General features: G+C 45.0%; 2 protein-coding genes across 2 annotated transcripts; one reads left to right on the forward strand and one right to left on the reverse strand.

The window, feature by feature from the left end:
- The first annotated feature begins 13,015 nt into the window (after positions 1-13,015).
- LOC136450871 (formin-like protein 1) lies at positions 13,016-17,340 on the forward strand. The gene is made up of 4 exons (XM_066451523.1): positions 13,016-14,795; positions 14,885-15,084; positions 15,690-15,937; positions 16,086-17,340. Exons 1-4 carry the CDS (start codon positions 13,258-13,260, stop codon positions 16,911-16,913), a joined length of 2,814 nt encoding a protein of 937 aa, XP_066307620.1. The 5' UTR covers positions 13,016-13,257; the 3' UTR covers positions 16,914-17,340.
- Positions 17,341-20,043: 2,703 nt separating this feature from the next.
- Positions 20,044-25,806, reverse strand: LOC136450872 (beta-glucosidase 4-like). The gene is made up of 13 exons (XM_066451524.1): positions 25,401-25,806; positions 24,329-24,395; positions 24,167-24,225; positions 23,963-24,038; positions 23,786-23,860; positions 23,622-23,709; positions 23,226-23,451; positions 22,787-22,902; positions 22,372-22,583; positions 21,554-21,588; positions 21,370-21,472; positions 20,685-20,793; positions 20,044-20,567 (listed from the first exon to the last, which is right to left on the reverse strand). Exons 1-13 carry the CDS (start codon positions 25,761-25,763, stop codon positions 20,369-20,371), a joined length of 1,728 nt encoding a protein of 575 aa, XP_066307621.1. The 5' UTR covers positions 25,764-25,806; the 3' UTR covers positions 20,044-20,368.
- Positions 25,807-27,090: the final 1,284 nt, after the last annotated feature.

The raw sequence follows: 27,090 nt of genomic DNA on the forward strand, positions 1-27,090 counted from the left end.
TCGCTGACGTTCGAAAAGAAATTTTCTTTATATCAAAATAGAACCCTATAATTTTTTAGCTAAATATTTTTGTATAACAGAAAATACCCGGGCTCCTAGAAGCTTCTGGCTCCGCCGATGTTTGTGACTGTGGTCGTGGGCACAGCAGTTCGCAAGTCGGTGCACTGTATATATTCTACTAGGAGTACTCCGTAGGATGCAAACGGACTTGCTCGCTGGTACTGTTCTGCATTGGCCATTGGGCTGCTTTGTCTGTCTGTTTTCCAAATCCCGACGAGACAAAGCTCAGCATGCACGCAACGCAACGGGGTAGAGTCAGGGCCTTATTTAGATTGTAACTTTTTTCAACCTGATGAATAGTACCACTTTCGTCTTATTTGGCAAATATTGTCCAATCGTGGACCAACTAGGCTCAAAAGATTCATCTCGTGATTTCCAACTAAACTATGTAATTAGTTATTTTTTTTACCTACATTTAATACTCCATGCAAACGGCTAAAAATTAATGTGATGAAGAGAGAGTGAAAAAACTTGGAAACTTTGATGGGATCTAAACAAGTCCCAGGATTCAGGAATGAGCCCTGCACTGCACTTTCATATCCCTCGCTGGGCCCGCACTTCCATATCCTACAGGCTGCAGCAGACCAACGCAGTTGAGGGCTGAAGCAGACGATGGGATCGTGAGGCGCGTGTTTAGTCGGGTGAAAGTAGGAAATTTGGCTATCGTAGTATTTTCGTTTTTATTTGGTAAATAGTGTTTAATCATGGACTAATTAGGCTTAAAACGTTCGTCTCGTAATTTCCAACCAAACTGTATAATTAGTTTTTTTTTCGTCTACATTTAATGCTCCATGCATGTATCGCAAGATTCGATGTGATGGCTACTGTAACACTTTTTTAGAAGGGTTAAGTCCAATTTACACCCTCAAACTCTCGCAAAAGTCTGGATTTTAACATCGAACTTCAAAACCGGATAACTTTGGCCCTCCAACTCTTGAAAAAGTTCAACTTTCAACCTTTTGGGCGGTTTTGCGTATGAACAGTAACTTTTGATATTTTCGGGAGGCGCCGAAATTTTATATTATTTTTAAGCATCTTAACGTCCTCAAATTAAAAAACTCAAAACTACAAAGTTGTAGATCTCATTGAGAGCTACAACTTTTGTATAAAAAGTATTTTCATTTAACTCCATACAAATAATATATTAATGCTCTAATACGGCAAGCGCCAGTAGGCGATTATTTTGGTGCTGAAATTTTATATTATTTTTTTGAGCATCTTACTGTCCTCAAATGAAAAAACTCAAAACTACAAAGTTGTAGATCTCATCGAGGTCTACAATTTACATATAAAAATTATCTTCATCCGACATCGTATTGAAGGGTTATCTATTTTTTGAAATTTGAGTCTCATCACGCGACAGTATTGTTTTGTCGTGTGATGAGACTCAAATTTCAAAAAATAGAAAACCCTTCAATACGATGTCGGATGAAGATAATTTTTACATGTAAATTGTAGACCTCGATGAGATCTACAACTTTATAGTTTTGAGTTTTTTCATTTGATGACAGTAAGATGCTCAAAAAAATAATATAAAATTTCAGCACCATAATAATCGTCTACTTACGCTTGCCGCATTAGAGCAATAATATATTATTTGTATGGAGTTAAATGAAAATACTTTTTATACCAAAGTTGTAGCTCTCAATGAGATCTACAAATTTGTAGTTTTGAGTTTTTTCATTGAGGACGTTAAGATGCTTAAAAAAATAATATAAAATTTCGACGCCTCCCAAAAATATCAAAAGTTACTGTTCATACGCAAAACCGCCCAGAAGGTTGAAAGTTGAACTTTTTCAAGAGTTGGAGGGCCAAAGTTATCCGGTTTTGAAGTTCGAGGTTGAAATCCAGACTTTTGCGAGAGTTGGAGGGTATAAATTGGACTTTACCCTTTTTAGAATTTAGGGTGGGACCTAAACACGCGCACGGTGGAGCTGGGAGGAGACCGAGATCGGATAAAGGAGATCATCACAGCACTGATCCATGGGCTGACTCGGTCCTGAGGTCAGGCAACCCTTGTTTAGTTAAAAAAAAAGTTTCAAAAAAGTGCTACAGTATCTATCACATCGAATCTTGCGATACGTGTATGGAGCATTAAATGTAGACGAAAAAAAACTAATTGCACAGTTTGGTTGGAAATCGCGAGACGAACGTTTTGAGCCTAATTAGTCCATGATTGAATACTATTTGTCAATATAAAAACGAAAATGCTACAGTACCCAAATTCTAATTTTCCCTCCAACTAAACGCACTGGGTCCAGCCCATTGTCAGAGGCGCAGAGCATCGAAACCCACCAGCGGTCACCGACCCGTGTCCAGCCCTGGGTGGGTCGGCGCCTCGGCGGGGCGGGCGGGTCACTGGCTCACCGCTCATGCGACGCCTGCGGGCTGCGGAGGTGAAAGCGAGCGGACGGAGGGAAATTACGCGGAGACGCCTGCAGCAGATTGCGGGGTCCTCCTCAGTCCTCACCTGCGCGAGCGCCGCTCTGCCGGCCCGTCCCCGGAGCCCACTTGTTGGTACCACTAGTACGGTCTCACGTAGGGGGAGTCAAGTGCAGTGCTCTTCTTCCTCTGCTCTCGGTCTCTCCCTCCGGCCCCGGGGAGCACGCTGTCCGCGTGCCAACAACCGAGTGACCGACCGGCGAGTACCAGTACGGGACTTTTTTGACCTGGCCGGCTGGCCCCTGGGCAGACGCAGCATGCCCGCTCCGGCTGCTACCGTCGGCCTGTTCGTTGGTCGGTTTGGGCTGATTTAGGCTGGCTGGTGCTGATTTGTTGTGAGAGAAAAATATTGTTGGCTGGCTGATTTGGGTGGGCTGAAACCCAGAAGCGAACAGAGTGCGTATCTATCCGCTGTTGGGTTGTTGGTTGGATGCTGGTCGAACGAACAAGACCACGGTCCATTTGCCCGCCACGGACCACGGACCGTCGAGTGAGATGCCACGAGTGTGCACGCATCGCAGAACGTGGAGCGTGCGTGCGTAGGAAATCAAACGAAAACTTTAAATAGCGGAGAGGGAGAGAGAGAGAGAGAGAGAGAGCATTTTTACAAGCGATGCCAGTTCCATGAGCTCCAAGAGTGAAGCTTGATGTCGAGAAGCCGATGCCCGATGAATAAATAAATTAGTGCAAGCTGGGGCTGGGTACCCACCCTCATTGCATGCACTGTCCGCCCTTTGGACCACGGGCAAAGTATTCGTCATGGGGACAATTGATGTTTGTAGAACGAACTGAAGCTCTAGGTGGAGATCATATACAGTCCCACCAAGCTTTCACTCACGTGGTGGACGGTCACGGAACGGTCTAAGAAACCCCACGTGGAGCGCGCCTGCTGCTGCCGAGCTGGGCACGGCATCCGTCCACGTTTACCCCGATGCGGTTTACGAGTCCTCGTCTGACACAGTCCCCACAGACTGTTAAACTAGTTTACCAATCTCAAGGAGGTCGGCGCGGTTAGTTAATCTGCCGACCCACTTGATGGATCTGCTAATGACGTCAAGGCCAAAGCCCGGACAAAAACAAAAGATACTGCCCCCGTCTTCTGCTTTTGCTACTGCGACTCTCCTGGATTTACGCGTTAAACTACTGTGACTGTGATCCGACAGGGGCAGGCATGCTGCAGGGGAGATAGGAACGTTCGCTGAACGTCCTTGGGGCACGCTGGCTCAGGCTGTCCGCACCGCATACCGCTAAAGCGGCCGGTACGCTAGTGGTGGGATACCGCGCGCCCGCATCGCCGCAGACCACGCACGCGGGAGAGCCACGCTAAATACTGCAGCAACACTGTAGCGCGGAGGGAGAAAGAGAGTTGGTCAGAGAGAAAGAGAGAGAGAGAGGGGAATAAAATATGGAATAGTGAGTATAGAGTATGAGATAGAGATAACACGGGTGCGAAAGAAATGGGTATAGAGTAGAGAATTTCGATAACTAGGATAAAATATTCTTTTTTAAGATAGAAATAGAGGTGGACGAGTGCGGATAGCCCGATGCAGTCAAGTCTCACGGTGGCTCTGCGCCTCTGCTCCAGTGTCCAGATACCCATGACCGCTCACTGCACTGCAACGGGCAAATCAAACGGGTAGAATCGCTCGTTCAGAGAGTACCGTAGAAGCAGCAGCAGAGTTTCACCGCACGGCTTTATCTCTGGCCCCACATGTCACCGAGTCACCGAGAAAGACGGTTAACGGCAAAGCTCCAACGGTCGTTACAGACAGTCCTCCTCAAAGTGTTTTTAATAACAAAGCAACCAACAAAGGAAAAAAAAACAGTAAAGCTATACTTCACTCGGGTGAATTAATCCCATCCATCACACGATTTCTGGTTCGTTGGATCTGCTTTTGGCTTCCATCCTCAGTCGCCACAAGCTACGAGTTCAAGTGGGGCCGCATGGTCACCGTACGAAGCTAAACAAATTGGACGAAAAGATGTTACGCGGCCAGGCTGAGGGCAGTACGTGGCTGCATGGTGGCTGGGCGGCTTTTCCGCTGCCTTTACTCTCCACCGGACGCTCGGCTCAAATCCAGGGCGAGGATTGGTAGCTAGACTCGTTTGGTCACTACTCACTAGGATGGTCGGGTCACTGGGATGGTCGCTGCTTTCGTGAGCTGCCTGTCAATTACCTGCCTAGTACTAGTAGTAGTCTAGTACAGCAATAGTACTATGTATATTATCATGTAGACTATGAATTAATTTTTCCATTTACACTCCAGTTCAACTATACTTACACTCCTTAATCAGGTGTAATTGATAGGTATTATGAATGTATGTAATACAAGTTGGAAAAGTTTATTAGGCACATGTGTGTCTCATAGCTTTATTGCATTGTATGTACTTTTGATTTGTTTGTTTGATCCAATGCCGTCAAAATCGTTTTGTTTTTTTGTATTCCATAGAAAAATTTTGCTTTTTTTGTACTTTGTATATTTTTTGTTTTGTTTGTTTCATGCAATGCTCTCATATTATTTTTGGTATTTGCAATCCATAGAAAATTTTAGTTTTTTGTATTTTGTTTATTTTATTTGATATGTTTGGTTCATCCATTGGCCTCAGAAAGCGTATGGTTTTTGCATTCCATAGAATTTTTTTGGTTTCTGTAGTTTGTTAATTTTCTTGGTTCTTGCAATGGCCGGAGAATTTTGTTTTATAGTTTTTTGTTTGTTTGTTTTGTTCTGTATGATTACTTGGGTGACCATTAGGCTCCAATTAATCAAATTTTGCCTTTTTGTGTTTTTTTTCATTTTTCTGGGATGTGGAGGTGTAGGTGTAGGTCGAGGCAGAGGTGGAGACTGAGGTGCAGTCATTTTCGGCGTCAATTTTGTTTCATTGATTCAATTTTTTGATTAGATGTTGTACATCTGGCTGCTATTGTTTTGATTCTATGTTGTTGCCGTTTTTCTTCTTCCTTGCTATTTGTGTTGTGGAGATGGTCAGGCAGAGGCCGAGACGGGGGGGGGGGTGTTGTTGTGGTTGCTAATGGTCTTTCTATGTCATCGGTGAATTTTTAGAATCTGAGGTATTCCTCTACTCCTAAATCATCCCAATTATCCTATCTCTTCTTTTTGCTGACATAGTGTATCCTTTACATTTGGTTTGAAGCCTTGCAGGTACTGAAATGTTGGCTTCCTGCCTTTAGGTATTCTTTGAAATTTTGCCTTTTTGTTCCTCATATAGTTTTAGATCTAGTTGTGTTTCAACCATTAGTCATTTGTTGTATAGTTGTGTCAAGCTACTTGGATCTCACTAATTGGCAAAGTGTAAAGGTTGTTTAAAGTTTATTTTTCCTGTATTAATTCATGTTTTGTTCTATTTTTTTTTTAAATATCATTCTTTTTTTTGATTTGTAGTTTTCATTTTTTTGATTATACGTTTGTTCCTTGTCATCTTGCTTTTTTCTTGGCAAATTTACTTTTTTATGGATTGTGAATTATTTTTTTTCATTTACACTAGAGTTGAATTATACTTATAGTGTTTAATCAGGTGTAATCGCAATGTATTATTGACGTAGGTAATACTAAGTGAAAAAATTTAGTAGTTGATTTGTTTGATTCATCCATAGAACAGTTATTTTTTTTGTTCTTAGTTGTTTTTTTGTATCATTTGTTCTTGTTATTTTGAATATTTAATTTACAAGGTTTTTTGTATTTATAATTTAACAAATTCTTGCCGTTTTTTCGTGAATGAAGGTGTTCCGAGAGAATGCAAAATTCGTGTGATTTCAACTCCTGTTTCACTCGAATTTTGGTTCTAATTAGTTTTGAGTGATTTAACATTTATGATTACTTGTGTGACTCTAGGGCCTCAATCACTTAGATTTTGTTTTTGATTCCATTTGTGTGATTTGTTCCCTCAAATTGCTTGAGTATCGAGGGGTCAAATCACCCAAGTTCCAGATAGGAAAAAGTCTAGATCACCCCCTCACCTATAACAAGGAGTCTACTTCACCCCCCAAACTATGAAACCGTCTGTTTTACCCCCTGAACTTTCCAAAACCGTCTATTTTACCCCCTGGGCGGTTTTCAGCGGCGGGTTTGCTACAGTAACAGCGGGTTTACTACAGTAACATCGGGTTTGAATTTTTGATTTTCGGTGAATTTTTTAAAAATCATAGTAAATTATAGAAAAATCATAAAATAAAAAATCTAATTTTGTTGGACTCCACATGAGTAGATCTACATAGTGAATATATAATACGGTATGCTTTAGTACAAAATTTTTACTGTAGCCTTAGATTAATTGGAAAATCTAATTTTGTCTGTAATTAATTGAAATAATTCATAGCTGCAGCTTCTATAGTCCAATTATGGTGAAATTTTTATGGTACGCTAATTATTGTATGCTTGAACTATAGTAAAAATTTCGTACTCATTGGACTATGTATAACTTAGTTATAGATAAATTCTAATTAATTACAGACAAAATTAGATTTTTCAATTAATCTAAAGCTACAAAAAAAAATTTGTACTAAAGCATACCGTATTATATATTTACTGTGTAGATCTACTCATGTGGAGTCCAATAAAATTAGATTTTTCATTTTATGATTTTTCTATGATTTACTATGGTTTTTAAAAAATGCACCGAAAATAAATAAAAAAGGAAATTTAAACTGACCGGCACTGTAGCAGCCCGATGTACTGTAGTAAACCTGCTGTTACTGTAGCAAAATCGCCGTTGAAAACCGCCCAGTGGTAGAGTAGACGGTTTTGAAAAGTTCAGGGGTAAAACAGACGGTTTCATAGTTTGGGGGAGAAGTAGACTCCTTGTTATAGGTGAGGGGATGATATAGACTTTTTCCGTTCCAGATAGAAAGATAAAAAAAAAAGATGCCAACGCCCAACGACAACGAGTAGCAGAGCGGTCTGGTCAACTGTAGGAGACTAGGACGAGAGGTACGTCGTCATCATCGGCTCATCGCTCTCATATCTCCATTTCCGATTTCTGTGTTAGTCCTAACCTAATCTGCCTCGTCTGGACAGCTCAATTAGGACGGCACGCCACAAGTGTTCCAGTGCTCCGGTACCGCGGGCTGCGACTAAGAATGGCAATGGGATGTACCTGTCGGGTATTGCCGAAACGTTCTCTTCCCCGTTACGGAGAATTTATCCCGTCCTCGTCCCTGTTAACTGTCTCGGGTATAGATTCTTGTCCATCCCCGTACCCGTCGGGCATTGGTCGGGTAACAGATATCCGACGGGTACTGCATACCCGATAAACAAGGACACTTTGGGTCGTAGCTTTGTAATCGGAGACGTTTCTTCTTCACCTGTGTATAAGTGTCGGAGTCTCGGAGATGCCGAGGAGAAGGAGCGAGGTTGCGAGAAGGACGAGCAAAGGTGGCAGAGAGACCGAACTGAGGAAGCGAGGGGCACGAACGCTCGTGAGACAGGCGTGCTTGTGCTGCTGGCGGAGATGGTGAGGAAAAATTGAACTAGGGTTCCTAGAACACACAAACTATATATATAATTGTTCAGAGGGCCAAAATATCTATGTTGAGCTTCTTTGGATGTAATACTCGTATGAAAGCTCAAATAGTCAGGTTCCCCAATAGGTAACGAGGACGAGTAAATAGAAAACGTTCCTGTACCCGTTATACCCGTCGAGGATGAATTCTTGCCCATTTAGATATCCACGGGTAAAGATATGATCCCATCCTCGTCCTCTAATAAATCGAATATCCGTCTGATATCGAGGCCCGTTGGTATCTTTACCTGTTGCCATCTTTACGTGCGACTGCATAGATGCGTGTCGCTATAGTATACATTGCCCTAATTACCCCTCGCCCCTCGGGTAGGTCAGGTGTCGGGACGATTCGCACGCGCGCAGCGGATGCGGATCGATATCGAATGGCAGAGACGGAGAGACGTGCGTGCCGTGGCTGGTGACTGGTGGCGCCGCTGCATCACGTACGTACCTCTCGTCTTGGTCAGCTGAGGGCTCGTTCCCTCGAGCGGACGACACGACGGTGAGCCATGGACGGCGTCCCAAATGACGTACTACTAGTACTATAATAATGCAGGCTTTTCTAAGGACGGGTTCTTCAATCTAATCCTACTAATAGAGACTAAAATAGCGACTAAAATGATATTTATATTCAGGGACTAAAGAAGAGGAGAGATACTGTGACAGAGGAGAGAGAGGAAAAGGTATGGGTTGTTTAGTGTTAGTTAGCATCTCAAGAGACTACTATATTTTATTTTTAATTTAGTTTCTGATGTTGATTCAAAGAGACTAATTAGACTAAAATTTAGTCTTTATTCTCTTCTCCCGTGAAAAAAAACACACGCCCTAAAGCGTGACATGGGGACGACGTGACAGAGTAATATTGTTACAGTCCGCTAGTGTACTACAGCAGTTACAGTCAGTGATAGTTGTGGAGCACTGGAGCAGCTACACGGCCGGTAGTGTATACTGCTGTCTGCTGACGACAGTCCGATAGTGTACTTAGAGCGTCTCCGACAAAGAACTCATATGACCATCTAAATTTAAAATGGATAGCAAGAGATCTAAAATTAGTCTTAATAAAGTATCTATATGAAAGTCATATTTTGATTACTGGAAGACATAATCTAAATATGAATATCCTCTCTCCTGAAAATCCATTTATAAAAAGGATTCTCTTTTAGATTTTGTTGTTGGAGAAAATATCAAATATGTATTGAATCTTTTGCCTGTAGCGCTATCCAAATGACAAATACATCTTGTATTTTGACCGTTGTTGTTGTTGTTGAAGATAACCTTATATGCTCGGACACTGCTGTCTGCTCACGACAGTACACTACCGGCCGGCCGTAAGATTATTGGCACACATTAGTTTATCTGTTCGAAAAAAAGGATAACAAAGCTAACACGACGCGCTTATATAAGCTGATGTATTTGGGGACACTAGCTAGCTAACTACTTTTGTCTGCAGCAAAGTTATTAGGACCGGACCGAACTTCGAACCGGTAAGACCATCGGTTCACTGGTTCACTGGTCCAACCGTTAAGAACCGGTTGAACCGCCGGTTCGATTTTTGGACCGGATGAATTGAACCGGTTACAAATAATTCAAACCGGTGCCAAATAATGCTATATAAGAGGTAATTAGCAACATATAGTTGATCACATAAATATATAAATAAGAGGATAAAAGCATAATTGCATAACCAACTTCCAACTAATCTACCCATAAGTACACAACACATACTCTAAAGTCTAAAATCAGCACGTGTTTGTTGACGATCCTTAATTCAAATAATCTGATCGTCAAAAGATAATAAAACGAATAATGCATTTATAGCAAGATAAGTCTTAATTTAACAAGTTTCGCAAGTATTGATTCTAGAGTTGTTTTACAGGATATGTCAAAAATGTGCATGAAAAAAATAATATATGAAGCACTTACAAATTGATGCATAAATGACTAGAATAATTATTAAATATTCACCATTGTAAAATATCTTGAATACTAAAATGGAGTGTATCGTTGCAAAGTGCTCGTTAAGATAATTAAAATAAATATATGATTTGTTCCATTTAGAGTTAATATGAGAAAATTATAAATTTTTTAAATTTAAAGGTGACGTCGTCCTGCATCAACAATGCCAAAAGTCAACAGAGCTAAGCCACGTGTCCACGCATCCAATTCAAATTCCAACGTGAGCAGCAGCCCAATGGACCCACAGCTGGTAGGTGGACAGCGCACAGCCGCACACACACTCCACATCTGCACTAGGACCACGTTGCAGCCTGACGCACGCTAGCAAAACTAGACCGGGACGGTTCACAAGGAACCGGCCGGTTCACCGGTTCTGTAAAAAACCGGCCGGTTCACATGGTACAGGTACAGCACTGGAGATCCTGGATTCCGGGCTGCACGCCACGATCGGTTGTAGTAGACCGGTAGGGGCAGTTGTAGGCAGGATGTGCATGTATTTGTCGTAATGCACATGTATGGATTGGAGTAGAATTAAATTAAGTTTCATATCAATCCACTTATACCAATCCATTTTGACGCACGTGGGTTGAAGTGAATACATGTACATCCAGGCAACGGGGCCCGATATCCGATATCCGACGGGTATTTGATCCATTAGGGAATGGGGATGAGATCATATCTTTATTCGTGGGCATCTAAATGGACAAGAATCCATCTCCGACGGGTATAGCGGGTACAGGAACGTTCCCTGTTTATCCGTTCCCATTACCCGTTGAGGAACCCGACTATTTGAGCTGTCATGCGAGTATTAGGCCCAAATAAGCTCAACATAGGTATTTTGGCCAAAATCTGAACAATCATATATATAGTTTGTGTGTTCTAGGAACCCTAGTTTAATTTTTCCTCATCATCTCCGCCAGCAGCACAAGCACGCCTGCCTCACGAGCGCTCGTGCCCCTCGCTTTCTCAGTTCGGTCTCTCTGCCACCTTTGCTCGTCCTCCTCGCAACCTTGCTCCTTCTCCTCGGCATCTCCGAGACTCCGACATTTATATCCAGTTGAAGAAGAAACGTCTTCGATTGCAAAGCTACGACTCCAAATGTCATTGTTTACCGGGTATACAGTATCCGTCGAGTATCTGTTATCACACCGATACCCGATGAATACAGAAATGAACAAAAAAAAAAAAATCTATACCCGACACAGTTACGTCCCGTCGCCATCCTTAGGCAGACACCGAGTGAAACTGTTAAAAAACAAACAAACAAACAAACAGATACGAGCCGGGCCCAGCATGCGCGCATATGCCTGCCCGCACGCAAACGCAGGGAGACGACCGACCGACGTGGTACCTACCGAAGCATGCTTGTTTGCTTGCGGCCTCAAGGCAGTCAAACTCGTCGGCTTCGTCGCGCATGCGCCGCGGCAGGCATATATGCTGCCGATTTGCTTCATTCACCATGCTCGATGGCTCTCGCTACTGCTTCAGTTTCAGTCTCGAAGGTTTTCGACGAGCGATCAACCAGTCTGATCAAGTACTAGCAATCCATTATCTCGGAGGTTTGGGGCAATGGCAGCTAACATGGCCAAAACGCGTCAGAGTTCTGTAATGTAACACGAATGTTTGGAGGGATTGTCATCGACGCTCGTCTCGCTCTCCTACATGCGACATCAGGCAGGCTAGCTCTCACCCACACTGTTGGTGTCGTTGCTTCATGCATGCCTTCTATGGACGGAGGGAGTAATCACCATATTTATTTATTTATTTATTATTCACGTGTTTTAGATAAAAAAATACTCCCTTGATCATGAGCTAGGAGGCTGGATTTTTGTGACTTTGGATTGGATGCATATATCCAACAGTCCCCCTTGATCATCTTCTTCATTCCTATTCCGGCCATAAATGGGACAAATTCATTTTAGCCTACCATTGGCATTTTTAGCCTACCATTGGCCTTTCCTAGCCTTGTCCCATATATAAATGCATCAATAAGGTATGAAAAAAGTTATACTTTCATGAAACTATGTTTCGAGATAGATTTACTCGCATCACTTCCCATTCAAACTTAATATATATGAATTTTTTTTCAAGATAAATTTACTCGTATCACTTCCAAACATTCAGACTTAATATATATGAAAAATGTTTTGTATTCAAAGTTTCAAGCTATTGACTGAGGCCAATCTCCACTTATTTGTGATAGAAGAGGATTATATCTATCACTACATCATAAGGTGTTGCCTTTGCTCGATGCCATTTATTTTCCACATTTGACCCTTCCTTCATCGTCACTGAGAAAGCGAGATTATAGTTCCTTCATATGCGCACAATAAACCAAAAGAGGGCTTTTACATGATTTTTTGAGTATATGCTTCGAGTTTTTCAAAAAATAAATAAATCATGTGGGACTGATTTTGTAGCTTGACGTATAACAACTCCATAACAAATGAGCAAGATCTATATGGTGCCCCCATTTTCACATAATGCTCGAATAGCAAATACATAAAACCTAGTGCCCCAATATTTTACTCGTGCTTGTTCTTGCACACTTTCTCTTTGCTATCTTGCACCCAGCGACGAAGCCAGCGGGGGGGCTACCCGTGCTCCAGCCCCCCCTACGGCCATGATTTACATGGAGCCCGCTACCCGTGCTCCAGCCCCCCCTACGGCCATGATTTACATGGAGCCCGGGCTTAGCCCGGGCTACCACCATGAGTAGGAAGAAGAAGGCAAGAAGGGGCTGGAGGAAGAAGAAGAGGAAGCCAGTCCTGGCTTCGTCGATTCCTGGCTTGGCTTCGTCGCTGCTTGCACCCTTCTTCAACAACCTTCCATTAATTTATTTGAGCAGCCGAGAAAATGGCCAAGGAATGAGAACAAACCAGGCAAGCTTCAACCACCACCGTTCTTACAATACAGTCACAAAAACTAAAACCAGCACTAGTGGCCAACCCACACGCCTTTTGCACTAAACGCACAAAAAATAATCTTTTAATCTAAAGCGAAATAAAATAAAAGGCGCACACCAAGAAGGGTAGAAGACGAGGAGAGGAGAGGCAGAGCGCAGACGAGAGCGAGCGAGGGAGAAAGAGGTCGTGGACAAATCCAAAATACTCCACTTCCATGTAAGCTGTTAGCTGTATCCACACTACAACACCTCACCTCCCTTCCTCTCCTTTCCTCGCTCCTCTCTCTCTGTCTCTCTCCTCCAAGATCTGTCGATCACACACACCACACCATACACACGCAGCTTTTGCTGCTGCTTCTTCTTCTTCTTCCATCGCAATGCCATCTCCCCTGCAATTCTTGCAGCTGCTGTTACCCATCTTGCTCGCCACTTGCTGCGTCGATGGAGCCAACGGACCCGACGCTCTCGCCACGGCCAGGAGGCAGCTCCACCAGCCCTTCTTCGTCCCGGATCAGCCCGGGCAGCCGTCGGCGCCGCCGCCGTTCTTTCCCGCGATGCCGGTGACGCCGCCGCCTCCGATGCCGACGGGGCAGGACCAGCCGACGTATCCTGCTCTGGTGCTCCCCAACACCGGCTCCAGCGGCGCCACGCCTCCTGCCGGCAGCTCGCACGGGTCCAAGAAGGCCTCCAAGCTCGTCCCGGCCATACTGCTGCCGCTGCTCACGGTGGCCGTGCTCGGGCTGTCCGTCGCCTTCTTCTTCTCGCACCGCCGGAGCAATGCAGCGCGTGGCGGAGGAGGCGGGTGCGTCGGTGGCGGGGACGCCAAGTTCTTGCACCCGGAAAGGACGAGCCTCTTCGCGCGCGACGAGTTCGGTGGCAGCGGTGGCGGTGGTGGGGCCGCGCCGGCGCCGGCTACCTCTGCCGAGTTCCTCTACGTGGGGACACTGGCGAGCAGAGCGGACGAGAGGAGCAGCGACACGACGTCGTCCGGCGACGAGGAGTCCCGGAGCTCGGGCGGGTCGCCCGAGCTCCGCCCGCTTCCGCCGCTGGCGCGGCAGTGCGCGCCGGCACCGTCGAGGAGCCCCGGTGGGGGCTCCCCGTCGTCCGGAGAAGAAGAATTCTACTCGCCGCGGGGCTCATCAACGAAGACCACCTCCAGCTCGCGCAGGACTCTGGCGACTGCAGTACAGGCGGCCCTTGAAGCGCGGGACCGCTCCAGGACTCCGTCCCCTGGGTCGGTCCTGAGCACGCCGTCGTACCCATCTTCGCCGGGGGCGACGCTGTCCCCCGCGCCCGCCTCGCCGCCTGCCTTCTCCAGCCCAGGCGAGTCCGGCCGCCGCTCCGTCAAGTCAAGATCGGAAAGCGCGCGCGTCGTCGTCCTCCCGCCGGTTCCTCCGACCCCGCCCCCGCCTCCTCCCTTCGCACCGACACTGCCACCACCGCCACCTCCTCGCCGGAAACCACCGTCCCCATCGCCACCGTGCTCTCCACTAAACGACAAATCAGCTCTCAGATCCAGCACCGACACCATCGAAAGGAACCCATTCGCCCAGCCACCATCCCTACCGACGAGCACACACCCGCTAAGGCCACCTCCGGCTGCAGGGCCGCCGCCACCTCCTCCTCCGCCACCGCCTCCGCCGGTGGGCTACTGGGAGAGCCGTGTCCGGAAGCCCGACACGTCCAAAGAAACCCTTTCGCCGGCACTGTCGCCGCCACCCCAAGCTGCCAACTTCAGGAGCGTCCCTGCACCCACCGACGCGTTTCCAAGCCGGCTGCCCGAGAGCTCCGACCAAGGCGACAAGTCCGAGGACACGACGCCACGGCCGAAGCTGAAGCCGTTGCACTGGGACAAGGTCCGGGCCAGCTCCGACCGCGTCATGGTGTGGGATCAGCTCAAGTCCAGTTCATTCCAGTGAGAACTCTGCGAACATTTCCATCTTTTTTCAGATGTTTCAGTTGTTCGTGGTCGGTGTCTTGAGGAGTTTCACTGAATTCTTGCAGGGTGAACGAGGAGATGATCGAGACGCTGTTCATTTGCAATCCAGCCAATGCGCCGGCCAAGGAGGCGACGAGGAGGCCGGTGCTGCCGACGCCCAAGGCCGAGAACAAGGTCCTAGATCCGAAGAAGGCGCAGAACATTGCCATCTTGCTGCGCGCGCTGAATGTAACCAAGGAAGAGGTCTGCGACGCGCTCTGTGAAGGTGAACAAGATCCTCGCTGACTCTACGTCCTAGAATTCAGCCATTTTGATTCTCTGCATACATGCTACATTGGTGTTCACTGATGTTTCGATCGCATAGGATTAGTTTTGCTCGTGAGTTGTGTGAGTCGTGTTTGACTATATTTATCTTGTGACTGGACTGCAGCCATGCTTGTCCGTATAGTATGGTTCGGCTTTTAATAAGTTCGTGTGAATGAAGTGAATGCCAGCATAGAGCCGTTGAGAGTCGTTGCTGGAATAGCTGGTCCATTTATGCTGAAAATCACCGGTTGCTTCAGGTCTGCTGAATAGGTACAGAGAGTTATATCTGCAGGGAGCCTGTGAAGAATGTTGGAGAAATTGCTTTTGTTCTCATTCCTCTCTATGCTCTATTCATAGTTGCTCACAATAGGAACTTCCATTTTTCAGTCATTTATCATGACTTTTTGTGGAAATCACTGCAAGCCTGTTGTATTAGTGCAGAACTTGGAGTTTTTGGGCTAGAATTCTTTTACTTATATTGCTGAAGATGTAATAGTTGCTCTACATTTTCCACTTCATGGGCTTCACTAATGTGTTAACCGATTTACCATGCCTGTCCTTCAGGTAACACGGAGAACTTTGGAGCAGAATTACTGGAGACCTTGCTGAGGATGGCTCCTACCAAGGAAGAGGAGATTAAACTGAAAGAATTCAAAGAGGAGACTTCTCCAATTAAGCTTAATCCAGCTGAGAAGTTCCTCAAGGCAGTGCTTGATGTGCCTTTTGCCTTCAAAAGAGTTGATGCAATGCTTTACATAGCGAACTTTGATTCAGAGGTCAATTACCTAAAGAAGTCTTTCGAGACCCTTGAGGTGAGCATTATGTCTTTGCCATCGCCATTTCATTAGCACCATTTCATCTTCTCCCTATGCTATTGTGCATATGTAACAGACATAACTGAAATTTTTAGCCCTTTCAGTATGTTTCCTCAACCTAATTCCTTTTTTTTCTTACTCGCAGGCTGCTTGTGATGAGCTTAGAAGCAGCAGGCTATTTCTTAAGCTACTTGAAGCAGTTCTGAAGACTGGCAACAGGATGAATGTTGGCACAAACCGTGGGGATGCACACGCGTTCAAGCTTGACACTCTACTCAAATTGGTTGATGTCAAAGGCACCGATGGACACACGACCCTTCTGCACTTTGTCGTACAGGAGATCATACGAACAGAGGGCTCCCGTATGTCTGCCAGCACCCAAACAACTCCAAGAACCCAAGCAAATCCTCTACGAGAAGAGCTTGGGTGCAAGAAGCTAGGCCTCCAGGTAGTGGCTGGCCTTGCCAACGAGCTCAGCAATGTCAAGAAGGCAGCTGCCATGGATTCCGACGTGCTTAGCAGCTATGTTACCAAACTTGCTGGAGGAATAGACAAGATCACTGAGGTACTGCGATTGAACGAAGAGTTGAAGTCAAGGGATGATGCGTGGCAGTTCCACGACAGAATGCAGAAGTTCTTGAAGAAGGCAGACGACGAGATCATCAGGGTTCAGTGTCAGGAGAGTGTGGCACTGTCGCTCGTGAAGGAAATCACCGAGTACTTCCATGGCGATTCCGCAAAGGAGGAGGCTCACCCTTTCAGGATCTTCATGGTCGTAAGGGATTTCCTAACGGTTCTTGATCAGGTCTGCAAGGAAGTGGGCAGGATCAATGATCGTACCATCGCCAGCTCTGTGCGCCATTTCCCAGTGCCGGTTAACCCAATGATGCCACAATTGTTCCCACGGCTTCATGCTTTGAGAGCTGGATTCTCTGACGATGAGAGTTCAGCTGCTTCAGTGTCATCACCATGATCACTGGTAGTCTGCCAATATAATTTTTCATGGACCGTCGGTAGAACACCACCAGAGGGCAGAGGGATTCAAATGGTAGCGGGCTCTTCTTTTTTTCACCTTTTGTACCTGTAGATTATAGAATGTACAATATTTTTTGCAAATATTTATTTCTATATATAAGAAGGGATAAAGTCTAGATCAGAAGAGGAAATAAGCAGTTCATATATGTATGCAGCTTAATTTCAGTCTTCAGTTCAGTCTGTACATGACATGAAGCAGTTAACAAGATGTAGATTTATCCATCTCACAGAATGACAGAAGAGTGAAGTTTAACAGTTCCAAAAAAAATCTGCAGAACTGGAAGAAGGTATCTGGACTCTCTCTGCTGTACTTGAAAAGGAAACAAAACCCATTAAACTCTGGCAGTACCAAGGAAGAAAACATCAACCTGTGTCATCCATCAACTGTGTTTTTGTCATCATATTCTTTTTGAAATTATTTTTGTCAACATCTTTCCAATTGCACAAATGGCCCATACAGACCATATATACCCCATGCACATACATCTCAAGTCAGCCTCTACCAGTTTGTCTGACAATTTTATCTGCAGTAGAAGAATCTTTCCAATTACAGGAGCATCCTGTAAAGTTCAGACACTGCGAAGTGCAGTGCCCCAGGAGGCAGGACTGCAGGAGCCAAGAGGTGAAACCTCAAACCATGGATGAATGCGGTAAAGCTGCAGTAGGCTTCCAGTTGGGACATCAGAAGAACCAACAAGTGCCTGGTCAAAACCAGAGGGCAGAGGTTTCCATGGTCTGGAGAGCATGGGAGGAAGAAACCAAGCGGGCGGTGGTTCGGGTGGGTGCCATCGTTGGGTCCCCATCTCCATGTGAGGGTGACAACCAAGCGGTGGTTCGGGTCTTGGATGCACGCCCACAAAACGTTGCGGCATGGCTTGGCCTGGTCGCCCTTTCCTACCAAACTCTTCTCCTCTTTCCTTGCTCCCATCTTGAAAGATCCGTAGCCCCACATGGGGTCTCTTGTCCCCGTCCCCGTCCCCTCCCTGCACTGCACTGCACCGCACCGTATGGTATGGATGGATGCTTTGGAAACTCTAATGGCCTCAATCAATGGCCTGTGAGCTGTTTTCAATTGGGATCTCCATTGGCCTGTGGCCTCCAAAACACATGGATCGTTTTGGCTGCTAATGCAGGTGGGTGGGTCGAAAATACTATGATTAGGAACTATGATAATTATTTTAGTTTTGATGAGGAGAAGAAAGGAATTTCAATAGTAATACTAGGTTTGTGGTGGTGGTTGGAGATGTGGAAGGTAGACAAAAAGATGGGGTAGCAAGATTCTAATTCTACATCTGGGATGAGAGCACAAGAGAAAGCTGGAGCATGAATGAATACATGCATGATAGGTACTCCTAAACACTAGCAGTAGCGTGATGATTACTGAATGACCACCACAGCAGATTGAAGGGAGGAGCCAGCTACATTGGCACCTGAACCACTCACTACCCAATCTTGCAATTGCAATCACCCACGCCCAACCTTTGGCTCCCGGCATTCCTTTCCATCATAGTCTCGTGAGTTGCACATGCAAGCTCCTCCTCGCGTCAATGATGATCTCTCTCCCCATGCCCATCATCAGGGTATCCTTTCAAGTTTCAAGTCCGCCCATGACATTTCAGTCAATTACCGGCTAATTAACTCGCTAACAAACTTATTTTTCTTAATCAGGACAACACAGCACGCCCATCAGAGAACTGAATAACAGAATAAGACCTGTACGAGAAGGTAGATGAGCAGAAGTGAAACTTCTGACGTGCACCAAAGACCAAACCTTGCCATTCCAGGTCTAGCACAGGCGAGGCGAAGCGAAAGAGGCAGGCGTCCATTCACCCTGCAAGCCGAATCCAATGCTTGATCTGGCCGCTTTGCCTTTGACAGGCATGGAAAGCAAGGCAGATTCGCTCCGGCTTGGGGAAACAGAAACACCCCCACCTGGCGTCTTCTGATCATGGCTACTAGGGGCCGCTCCCGCTCCGCTCTCCTCTCCATCAGCAGTCTAGGGGCTCTAAGCAATAGCCAGGCACTGTGAGCAGCACGCACGCCGTCACGTGAGGGCGAGATGCCCACGAACCAGGCGGCTTTACGCGCCGTGCCTTTGCTTTCTTTTCGCAAAGATCCCCATGGCTTTTGCCAACGTTCCAGCCGTGATAAAGTTGCATAGTAGCCCTGTTTATTTACATTATCATTATCATTAAAGGGCCTGGACAGCTTGATACTACTGCTGCTCCAGATCGGTACATATTCATCCATCTACAGGATAAGTTCTGCGTGTCCGGAAAAACAACCCATGCAATTCAGAAGCAGATCTAAGCCTGCTCAGAAGTGAGAAGCCGATAAGGTGACTCGAACCCGGGTGAGCAGGTTAAACGAACCTCCTCGTCACCAATGCCTCGGGGAATGAACTGGCACGTTCCTTCCTGATGCCTGTTAACACGTTCAATCCAAACCAAGGCTTCGGGTCTGTTGTTGCAATGGCGGGCCAGATCTTGAGCTCACAGAATTGGCAGCACGAAACAAGTAGGCGAAAGGGACCTAAACCTGCCCGTAGGGATTGCTTGCAGCAGCTGGCACGGGGCACCCAACGAAGAATGCCAAAGGCAAAAGTGCCAAGGGCGGAGCACAGTACCAATCAGTAGGCCTAGGACGTCTCTCTTCTCCGAAAGCCTGATGAAGAACCCCTCCCAACTGCCTGATTCCTGTTCTGGCGCTGCATCACATCCAGAGCGCGGGATGCAACGGACGGCACCCATGGGATGGGATGGGATGGGAGCAAAGCGTGTAACCCAACCAACTGAAAGCGAGAACACCATTGCCCGGCATCTTGACGCAACAAGGAATAGAGGGGGCATATCACGCATTCACGCGAACCCTACAGCGGCGAGATAGGCCCCTGTTTCACCGCCCCTTGTTTCATGGGGGAGCAATGGTCACATGCCACTTTGTTCTACAACACTGACAAGACACGGAACATCTCCGTACCACCACCAGCAAAAGATAAAGGAACCTGAGCCGGTGAGCCCTCAAACTGCTAAAAAGTGCCTAACCCTAATGAAAACTCTCCAGTGCAATACAAACGAACATCTGAATCGGTAATGCCAATACATGTATACAACCTTACTTACAGGTGAATAGTACAAGTGTGAGCTATCTGTAATAATACCGAATGCATTCGTGTTCAGAAGACAAGTGTGAGCTATCTGTAACCAGAGTGCTGCTTGGCATGAATACATTTCAGGTGTTGGATCAGTGACAGACTAGGTATAGGCAGGTACCACATCTGAGACTATTACGATGAATACATACATATACCGGTGGTCACTGTAAGATACAACAACAGGAGAAACGTGTAGTGTGTGTATATGTAATGTTCTGTACTTGCCGTGGGCTGTTCGCTCAGTTTGTGTCAGCTTTGTTTTCAGCAGCCTCGCCCTTCAGGAAGCGCGAGAACCAAAGGGCCGATGCTTTCGGATGCCTGGCCAGCCCATTCTTGTAATCGACATAAACTATGCCAAACCTCTTGGTGTAGCCCATAGCCCACTCAAAGTTGTCCAGGAATGACCACGCAAAGTACCCACGGACATCAGCTCCGTCCCTGCATCAAATGATTAGTAGTTGTGTCAGTCATATTGCGTCTCACGTTCTAAAAAAAGAAAGGGCCATGTTTTGGCTCAACGCTCCGCTATGTGATGGGCAGCAAAATAAAGCTTACTTGATTGCTTGCGCAACTGAATTGAGGTATCCTTTGAAGTAACCGACTCTCATCGTGTCATTTAGGACCTGGTCAAGCGTTGCGGATTGATCATCTTCATCATCCATGCCTGCAGGAAAGAAACTAGGTAAGGATATCATAATCCACACACTCTGTATTTTATTGAGATGGTAAAAAACATCGCATGCCAATAGCACTAAACACTATTACTTGTGCAAGCAAAACTACCATCATTTGTATTGCAATAACAAACAGTGTGTTGCAACGGTACATTTCACTTGTTTGATTTCCGAAATTTTGAATTCACACCCTAGTTTATTCTTAATATTTTTGTCCATTTAATATACTTTGAACAGGTAGCTGTCAAAACCAGACATTTGGCACCGTCCAAATTTTTGCAGGATAACATGAAAGTTTTCAAATATGCAGATATCTGTAAATTCGTATTAAGCAGTTCAGTTAGAATACAAAATAGGACAGAGTTGAAACTCTATTTCTTAATATAACAAATAAGACAGTACAAGCAACCTACATCTTGGGCTCCCATATTCAATAATATATTAAGTGGTGCAGCAGTTGTTCACAGTTTATGCTCTTGGTTCTTTTACTACTTCAGTCTCCACTAAAATACTAAACAAGTCAATTCATATGCTATATTTGATTTTGGGAAGTATGGAAGCCTTACCATTCTCAGTAACATAAATTACTGGATTATTGTATTTCTTCGCTATATAATTAAGTACTTTACGAAGGCCCCAAGGAACTATGAAAAGCCATTCAGATGCAGCCTGCACAAATTTGAGATAGTAAGTTAGGAGAGAACCAGATAATTTACACGTGGAGAAAGAAGTTCAGTGCTGAGTTCTGACCCTTTCACCAATTTTTTCACCACTATTCCATTTTTCTGCCAAAAGAATAAATGTCAGAATAATGATAATACCAATTTGCAGGCATGATCTCGAGTGAATCTAAAGTAGATCCAAGGACTAAGGAAGACTGCAAACATAGCAGTTCAGCCACGTACACCAACATCGATTTTCCAGTGTTCCTAGGACATTTGACCCAATTAGCAATAACACTCTTTCTCTTTGTACAGATAGCTAGAGTTGATTAGATGTTGTTGCTGAAATCACCTAACTTCCAGGATTGTAATCTCCACCAGGGTCTCTCTCCCCATCCTACTGAAATGCCCAATTTTTAACCCACCTTTCTGGAGTTGGGATGAAGTTGTTCACCTTACATCCCTCACAATGTTTCAGGGGAAAATATTCAGTGCAAACCATCTACTCAGTAGAACCGTGAAAACCCTTTAGACAAACATACTTAGAAGTTGACGAGAGTTAATTTCATCAAATTATTTATTACTCGCTCCGGTCAAATACTTTCCACTGTCTCCGATGCACATTCTCAACCACTAATTTCTTCTAGAATATTCTTCAAAAGTTAAAATCCTTCAAATTTGTGATATTTTGCAAATACTTTCAATACAACTCTACACATATGACTTACATGTTTTCAAACTAAATAATTTAAAAGTTATTGAAGTTTGTAATTTTTAAGGTTTGACCAAATGACCCTCCTCTTCTCTGCCCGTCCCCACTCCTTGTGAAAGGAAACATTCTTGAACGCTTCTGGTGTCTAAATAGTACATTTTTTTTATCTTTCCTTGATAGCTGAAGTACCATACCTATTCTCTCCATTTGTTGCACTTGGTAGAAATAAACATCATCTGGATTTTGGTGATGAGCAATGAGTCTCGAAGTATAATGATTTAGTCCAACAAAATCAATTTTGTTCCTGATGAATTCTTTATCTTTCTCTGAGAAGGTTGGAAGATCACTGCCCAGTCGCTGACGCATGCTTTCTGGGTAATCACCAAAATATATTGGGTCTAGGTACCTTTAAGTAAGGGGAAAATAGTCAGCGGATATCACACCATCCTAGGAACCCAAAACCAAATAATTGTGGGCACGTTATACTACATAAATGTGTACGTTCTGTGAAAAAAAAAATATGCCTTTTTTAGGGAAAAACTAGTGTGAAAGCTAAACAATGTTGGAAGATATGCCCATGTGACATTAATGATATGAATAGCAACATACCATCCAAGTTGAAAGTCAATCCTCCGTTGTGCAGCAATTTGGTCCTCCACGTTTTCAGAAAATGGCTCTGCCCATTCACAATCAACAACCAACCCTACTTCACCACCTTGTGCGGCCTATTTTTTGTAACATGTAAAACCATCAGACAAACAAAATATACTGCCACAAAGCTAATGAAATGTGGTAGGAAATAAAATGAATTGCAGTACGTTTCCAAACTTCCAATTCTCATTATATACAAGGAAAATAGTGTGTAAGCATGATACAGGAGATACAGAAACGTGGGAGAGTCCAAAAAAAGAGAGAGTAAAAAGGAACCCATACTAACAAAGAACTAATAGAACCAACCAGCTGCTTTCAGGAGCCAGAATGCCAGGACCAGGATTTACACTCCCCAAATAAGGACCTCAAGCCAATTCATGTAAGAACTAAAACGGACCTTGAACTTTCTTCTATAAACATCAACAGCAGCAGCATGAGCCAAGATTTGGTGATGAGCGGCTAAGTAACATCTAGCAGTTTCACCTTGGCATCCTCCAGGTGCAAAAATTCCAATCCCATAACCATTGATTGCAGTTTGGAGAGGTTCATTGATTGTTATCCAACGCTTTACTCTGTCTCCAAAATTTGCAAAGCAAGCCTCTGCATACAATGCAAAGTACTCCCTGGGATATTTTTTATGGTGAGAAACTCATATAAACTACAGCAAATCAAGTTGCAACCACTTTTGAAATAAAAAATTGTCTCGAAAAGAATCTCATATGTAATCATCCATTTATGCATCAAGAAATATTGTTAATCATACTGCACACTTAAGATGCCTGCAGCGGCTTACACAATCTTGTCAGAAATCCAGCCCCCTAGAGTCTTCTGAAGATTGTTTGGAAGATCCCAATGATACAGAGTTGCGTAAGGCTCAATACCTATTGTCAGACAGTCGAATGGTTAACAACTATAAGTGCTGTAACCTTTAAAGTTAATCAGTAAAACATATGGTACCTTTCGAAATCATAAAGTTGATGAGGTCATTATAGAAGGCGACTCCTTGCTCATTGACCTTTTCCCCCAAGCCATCTGTGTTAGCATTGACAAGCAACAGAAAATGCAGATATTTATATCGTGGTCCATGTCACGTGCAGTTATAAGTGAATCTTTTATCTGTTAAGTTTAGCATACCAGGAAATATACGCGCCCAAGATATTGAAAATCTGTACGCACTAAAACCTAGACTTGCCATGAGCTCAATGTCTTCCTGAAAGTTTATAGCAAACATTTCAATTCATTGATAATTACTATTACCAAGAAGATAGTGCCCCTCCACCCTGCCCCTCTTTTTTTTTGTTGATTCTTTTTCTCTTCTATAGGGACGGTAGACAATACCTTATATCGATGGTAGTGATCAACTGCAATTTCTGCATTGCTTCTGTCTAAGACACGTTCTGAAAAAGCAAGCATTTGAACACAAATGGTTAAATATATGTATTTCAAGATCATAAAGGAATCTCCTAAAAAAGAGATTATAAAGGAACCAGATAAGCAAACCTTTGTCATCTGTAAATACATCCCATATGCTGTCTCCTTTGCCTCCCTCCCTTCTTGCTCCCTCAATCTACAGAGGAAAGAATTCAAACAGCGTAACTTCAAGTTTTAGAGAGAAAGGAACAGAAAAGAGGGTGGTTTTCTATCTATATTTTCATTCTGTGTCTATATTTACATTCTGTGTCTTTCTAATGTGTAGAGCTCTAGGCACAGGCACAATTTTGTCCCAGAAAGACTATGCATCTTTGGATCAACTAATATTCTTCCATCACTCTCCCACTCTACACCCTGCAGTTGGGGACGTTAACAGCAACTATACCGCACTCTTTACCTCCTAACTGGGCAACGTTCACCTGTCGTCCACTATTTGCCCAGTGAACCCTAGAGCAACAAGAGTTGTTACTTATTTTATGGACAGCACAGGGCAGTACTGGCATGAATAAACTACTTTCATAATTAGTTAGTGCAATGAATGGATGGGGAATCCTTTGTTGGGACCACTGTTTCAACTTCCACTCCATCTATCTTTGGTACTCTCCCATCCAGAGACACAGCAAAACTTCATTAGAAGTTGCACTTGAAATTAACCCGAAGCAGAGACGCTAATTTAAATATAGGAGAGACTAATTTGACGGAGAAGTCCTGGTGCCCTATACACGGAATGCTAGTCCGTGATCCGCACCTGTTCCTAGACACAGCCTCTGCACGTTTGGGACAAGCTGAATCAACTCCACACATCCATCCAAACCAAGCTGAATCAACTCCATACACCCATCCAAACTCAAGCTAAAACGCCGATCATCAAGCGGAACAAGCTTAAAACGCAATGACGGCCTCAGAGCTCGGAACTACAGTAAAAACAGAGACCAAACGGTGGAACCCAGGGGGGAACCCACAGTCCCACACACCCATTCAAATCTCAGAACTAGAGCCCCCGAGGCCCGAGCAGGCCAGCGCGTGCACTAGCTGGCGCGCAGTCTTCAGTCGTAGGCAAGGCGCAAGCACGCGGCGGGACGGACGCCAAGCGAAGTCGGCCGCGCGGGATGAGATGGGGACGGCGGCGGTCGGGTGGTACCTGGTAGGCGGAGGTGGCGACGCCGAAGACGAAGCCGTCGGGGAAGTCGGCGCGGGTCACCCCCATTGCTCCGGCGGGTGGGCTGAGTGGTGGAGTCGCTGGGAGCGAAGGCGTGAGCGATCTTGACGCGGCGTGGAGGAGTTGGTGAATTCGGAAGCGTGGGCTTGAGGGGTTGGGGAGAGTTGAATTAATAAATGGCGCCTGACGTCTACTCCGAGAGGAAGCGGCAGAGACACTCGTTCGCCATCGCCAGTTGCCCCGGCCGGCGAGAGCGCAGGGTGAGAACACGTGAGCAGCCACGCCGGCGTGTGTCCCTGTCGGCCAATGGGGTGGTGTCACGCGAGCGAGACGAGACGAGACCATGGGGCGAGCCGGCGAGGCAGATCCGAGGGCGCTGTGTCCAGTGTGGTGTGGCAGTTCGTCCCGATTACTTCTTCCAGAGGGGATTGGCCCTACTTGTCATGCAGGTAGCCAGAGATTTGGTTTCGGTTTCTGAAACGTGCATTTCTTCAAACATAGGGATTTACTGAAGTTCAAATTTGAAAGTTGAAACAGAATGCTGATAAAATGAATGGCCTGTGCGGCTGTGCCTGACGATAATTCACCTATTATTGTTGTTTTCTATTTACAGCTACTTTACTTATTCGAACAAACGGGAACTACTTCAAAGTTCGAGTAGAAAATGAACATATGATTTGTCCCCGCCCGTTTATGATGCCAAACCCATAGAAAACAGTGGAAGGACGGCACAACAGTGACAAAAGAAACTGGAGCAAATCTCCCGAGGATCCTTTGGTTAGTGGCACCAAATAACAAACAGAAGATAGATGTCGCTTGCATGTACAGCTACAAGGATCGGGTTTTGATCATCAGCATGTGCAGCATCTATGGTTGGAAGAATCGGTGATGTGCTTTTGGTGCAATGCGAACTGAATGCATTATGACATCTTTTCTGTGAAGTGTGCTTTGCTTCCACCGTACCAGTGGGGGGCCGCTTTGCGATATCAGTGGACAGGAAGAACATCAGTAGTAGTTTCACACCCCCGCCCCCCCCCCCCCCCCCCCCCCCCCCCCCCTTTTCTAAGAAAGATCAAGAACAGCTGAGTCAGTGCTCAATTAGGCATTCAACAGTTTGTGATTTTATATGGTAGTGACAACTGACAAGGATTGAATCATTGAAAAGAAAAACAGATAAAATTTGTATTAGGCATGATATGTTAGCCGGCCAAATTTCGATTGCGACAAGTGATTTCAAAATCCTCAACGTGGATCACGGAGTTAAACGGTGATATGCTAAAAATTTTAATTAACATCAACGACAGGAAACAAAAAGAACTGGTGCCACAGTTACAATGGTACAAAATTTACTCTGTAAATGAAAGCACTTTCACAATTATTCGACTTGATGGTGACAGATCTCATGAAAAAATTTAGTTCAGATTGTGTAAATTGAGGCTCTGTCCTGATACTTTTTCCAGTGCTCTATGTGCTGGTGGAAAATTGACCATGCACAAATAAACCGTGACCGCTTGCCCCCATCTTATTGGCTTCCTAGTTGCTATCACAGTGTGCAGCAAACCAAAAAAAAAAGTGTACTGAAAGATGACTAGAATATAACAGTAGCCCATGCAGTGGTGCAGGTACGAGTAAGAGGCCAATCAGTAATCTGGAACGAATTAGTTAAGACATG

The sequence above is a fragment of the Miscanthus floridulus genome, chromosome 5, assembly GCF_019320115.1.
Source record: "Miscanthus floridulus cultivar M001 chromosome 5, ASM1932011v1, whole genome shotgun sequence".
In the NCBI taxonomy this organism is placed as follows: Eukaryota; Viridiplantae; Streptophyta; class Magnoliopsida; order Poales; family Poaceae; genus Miscanthus; species Miscanthus floridulus.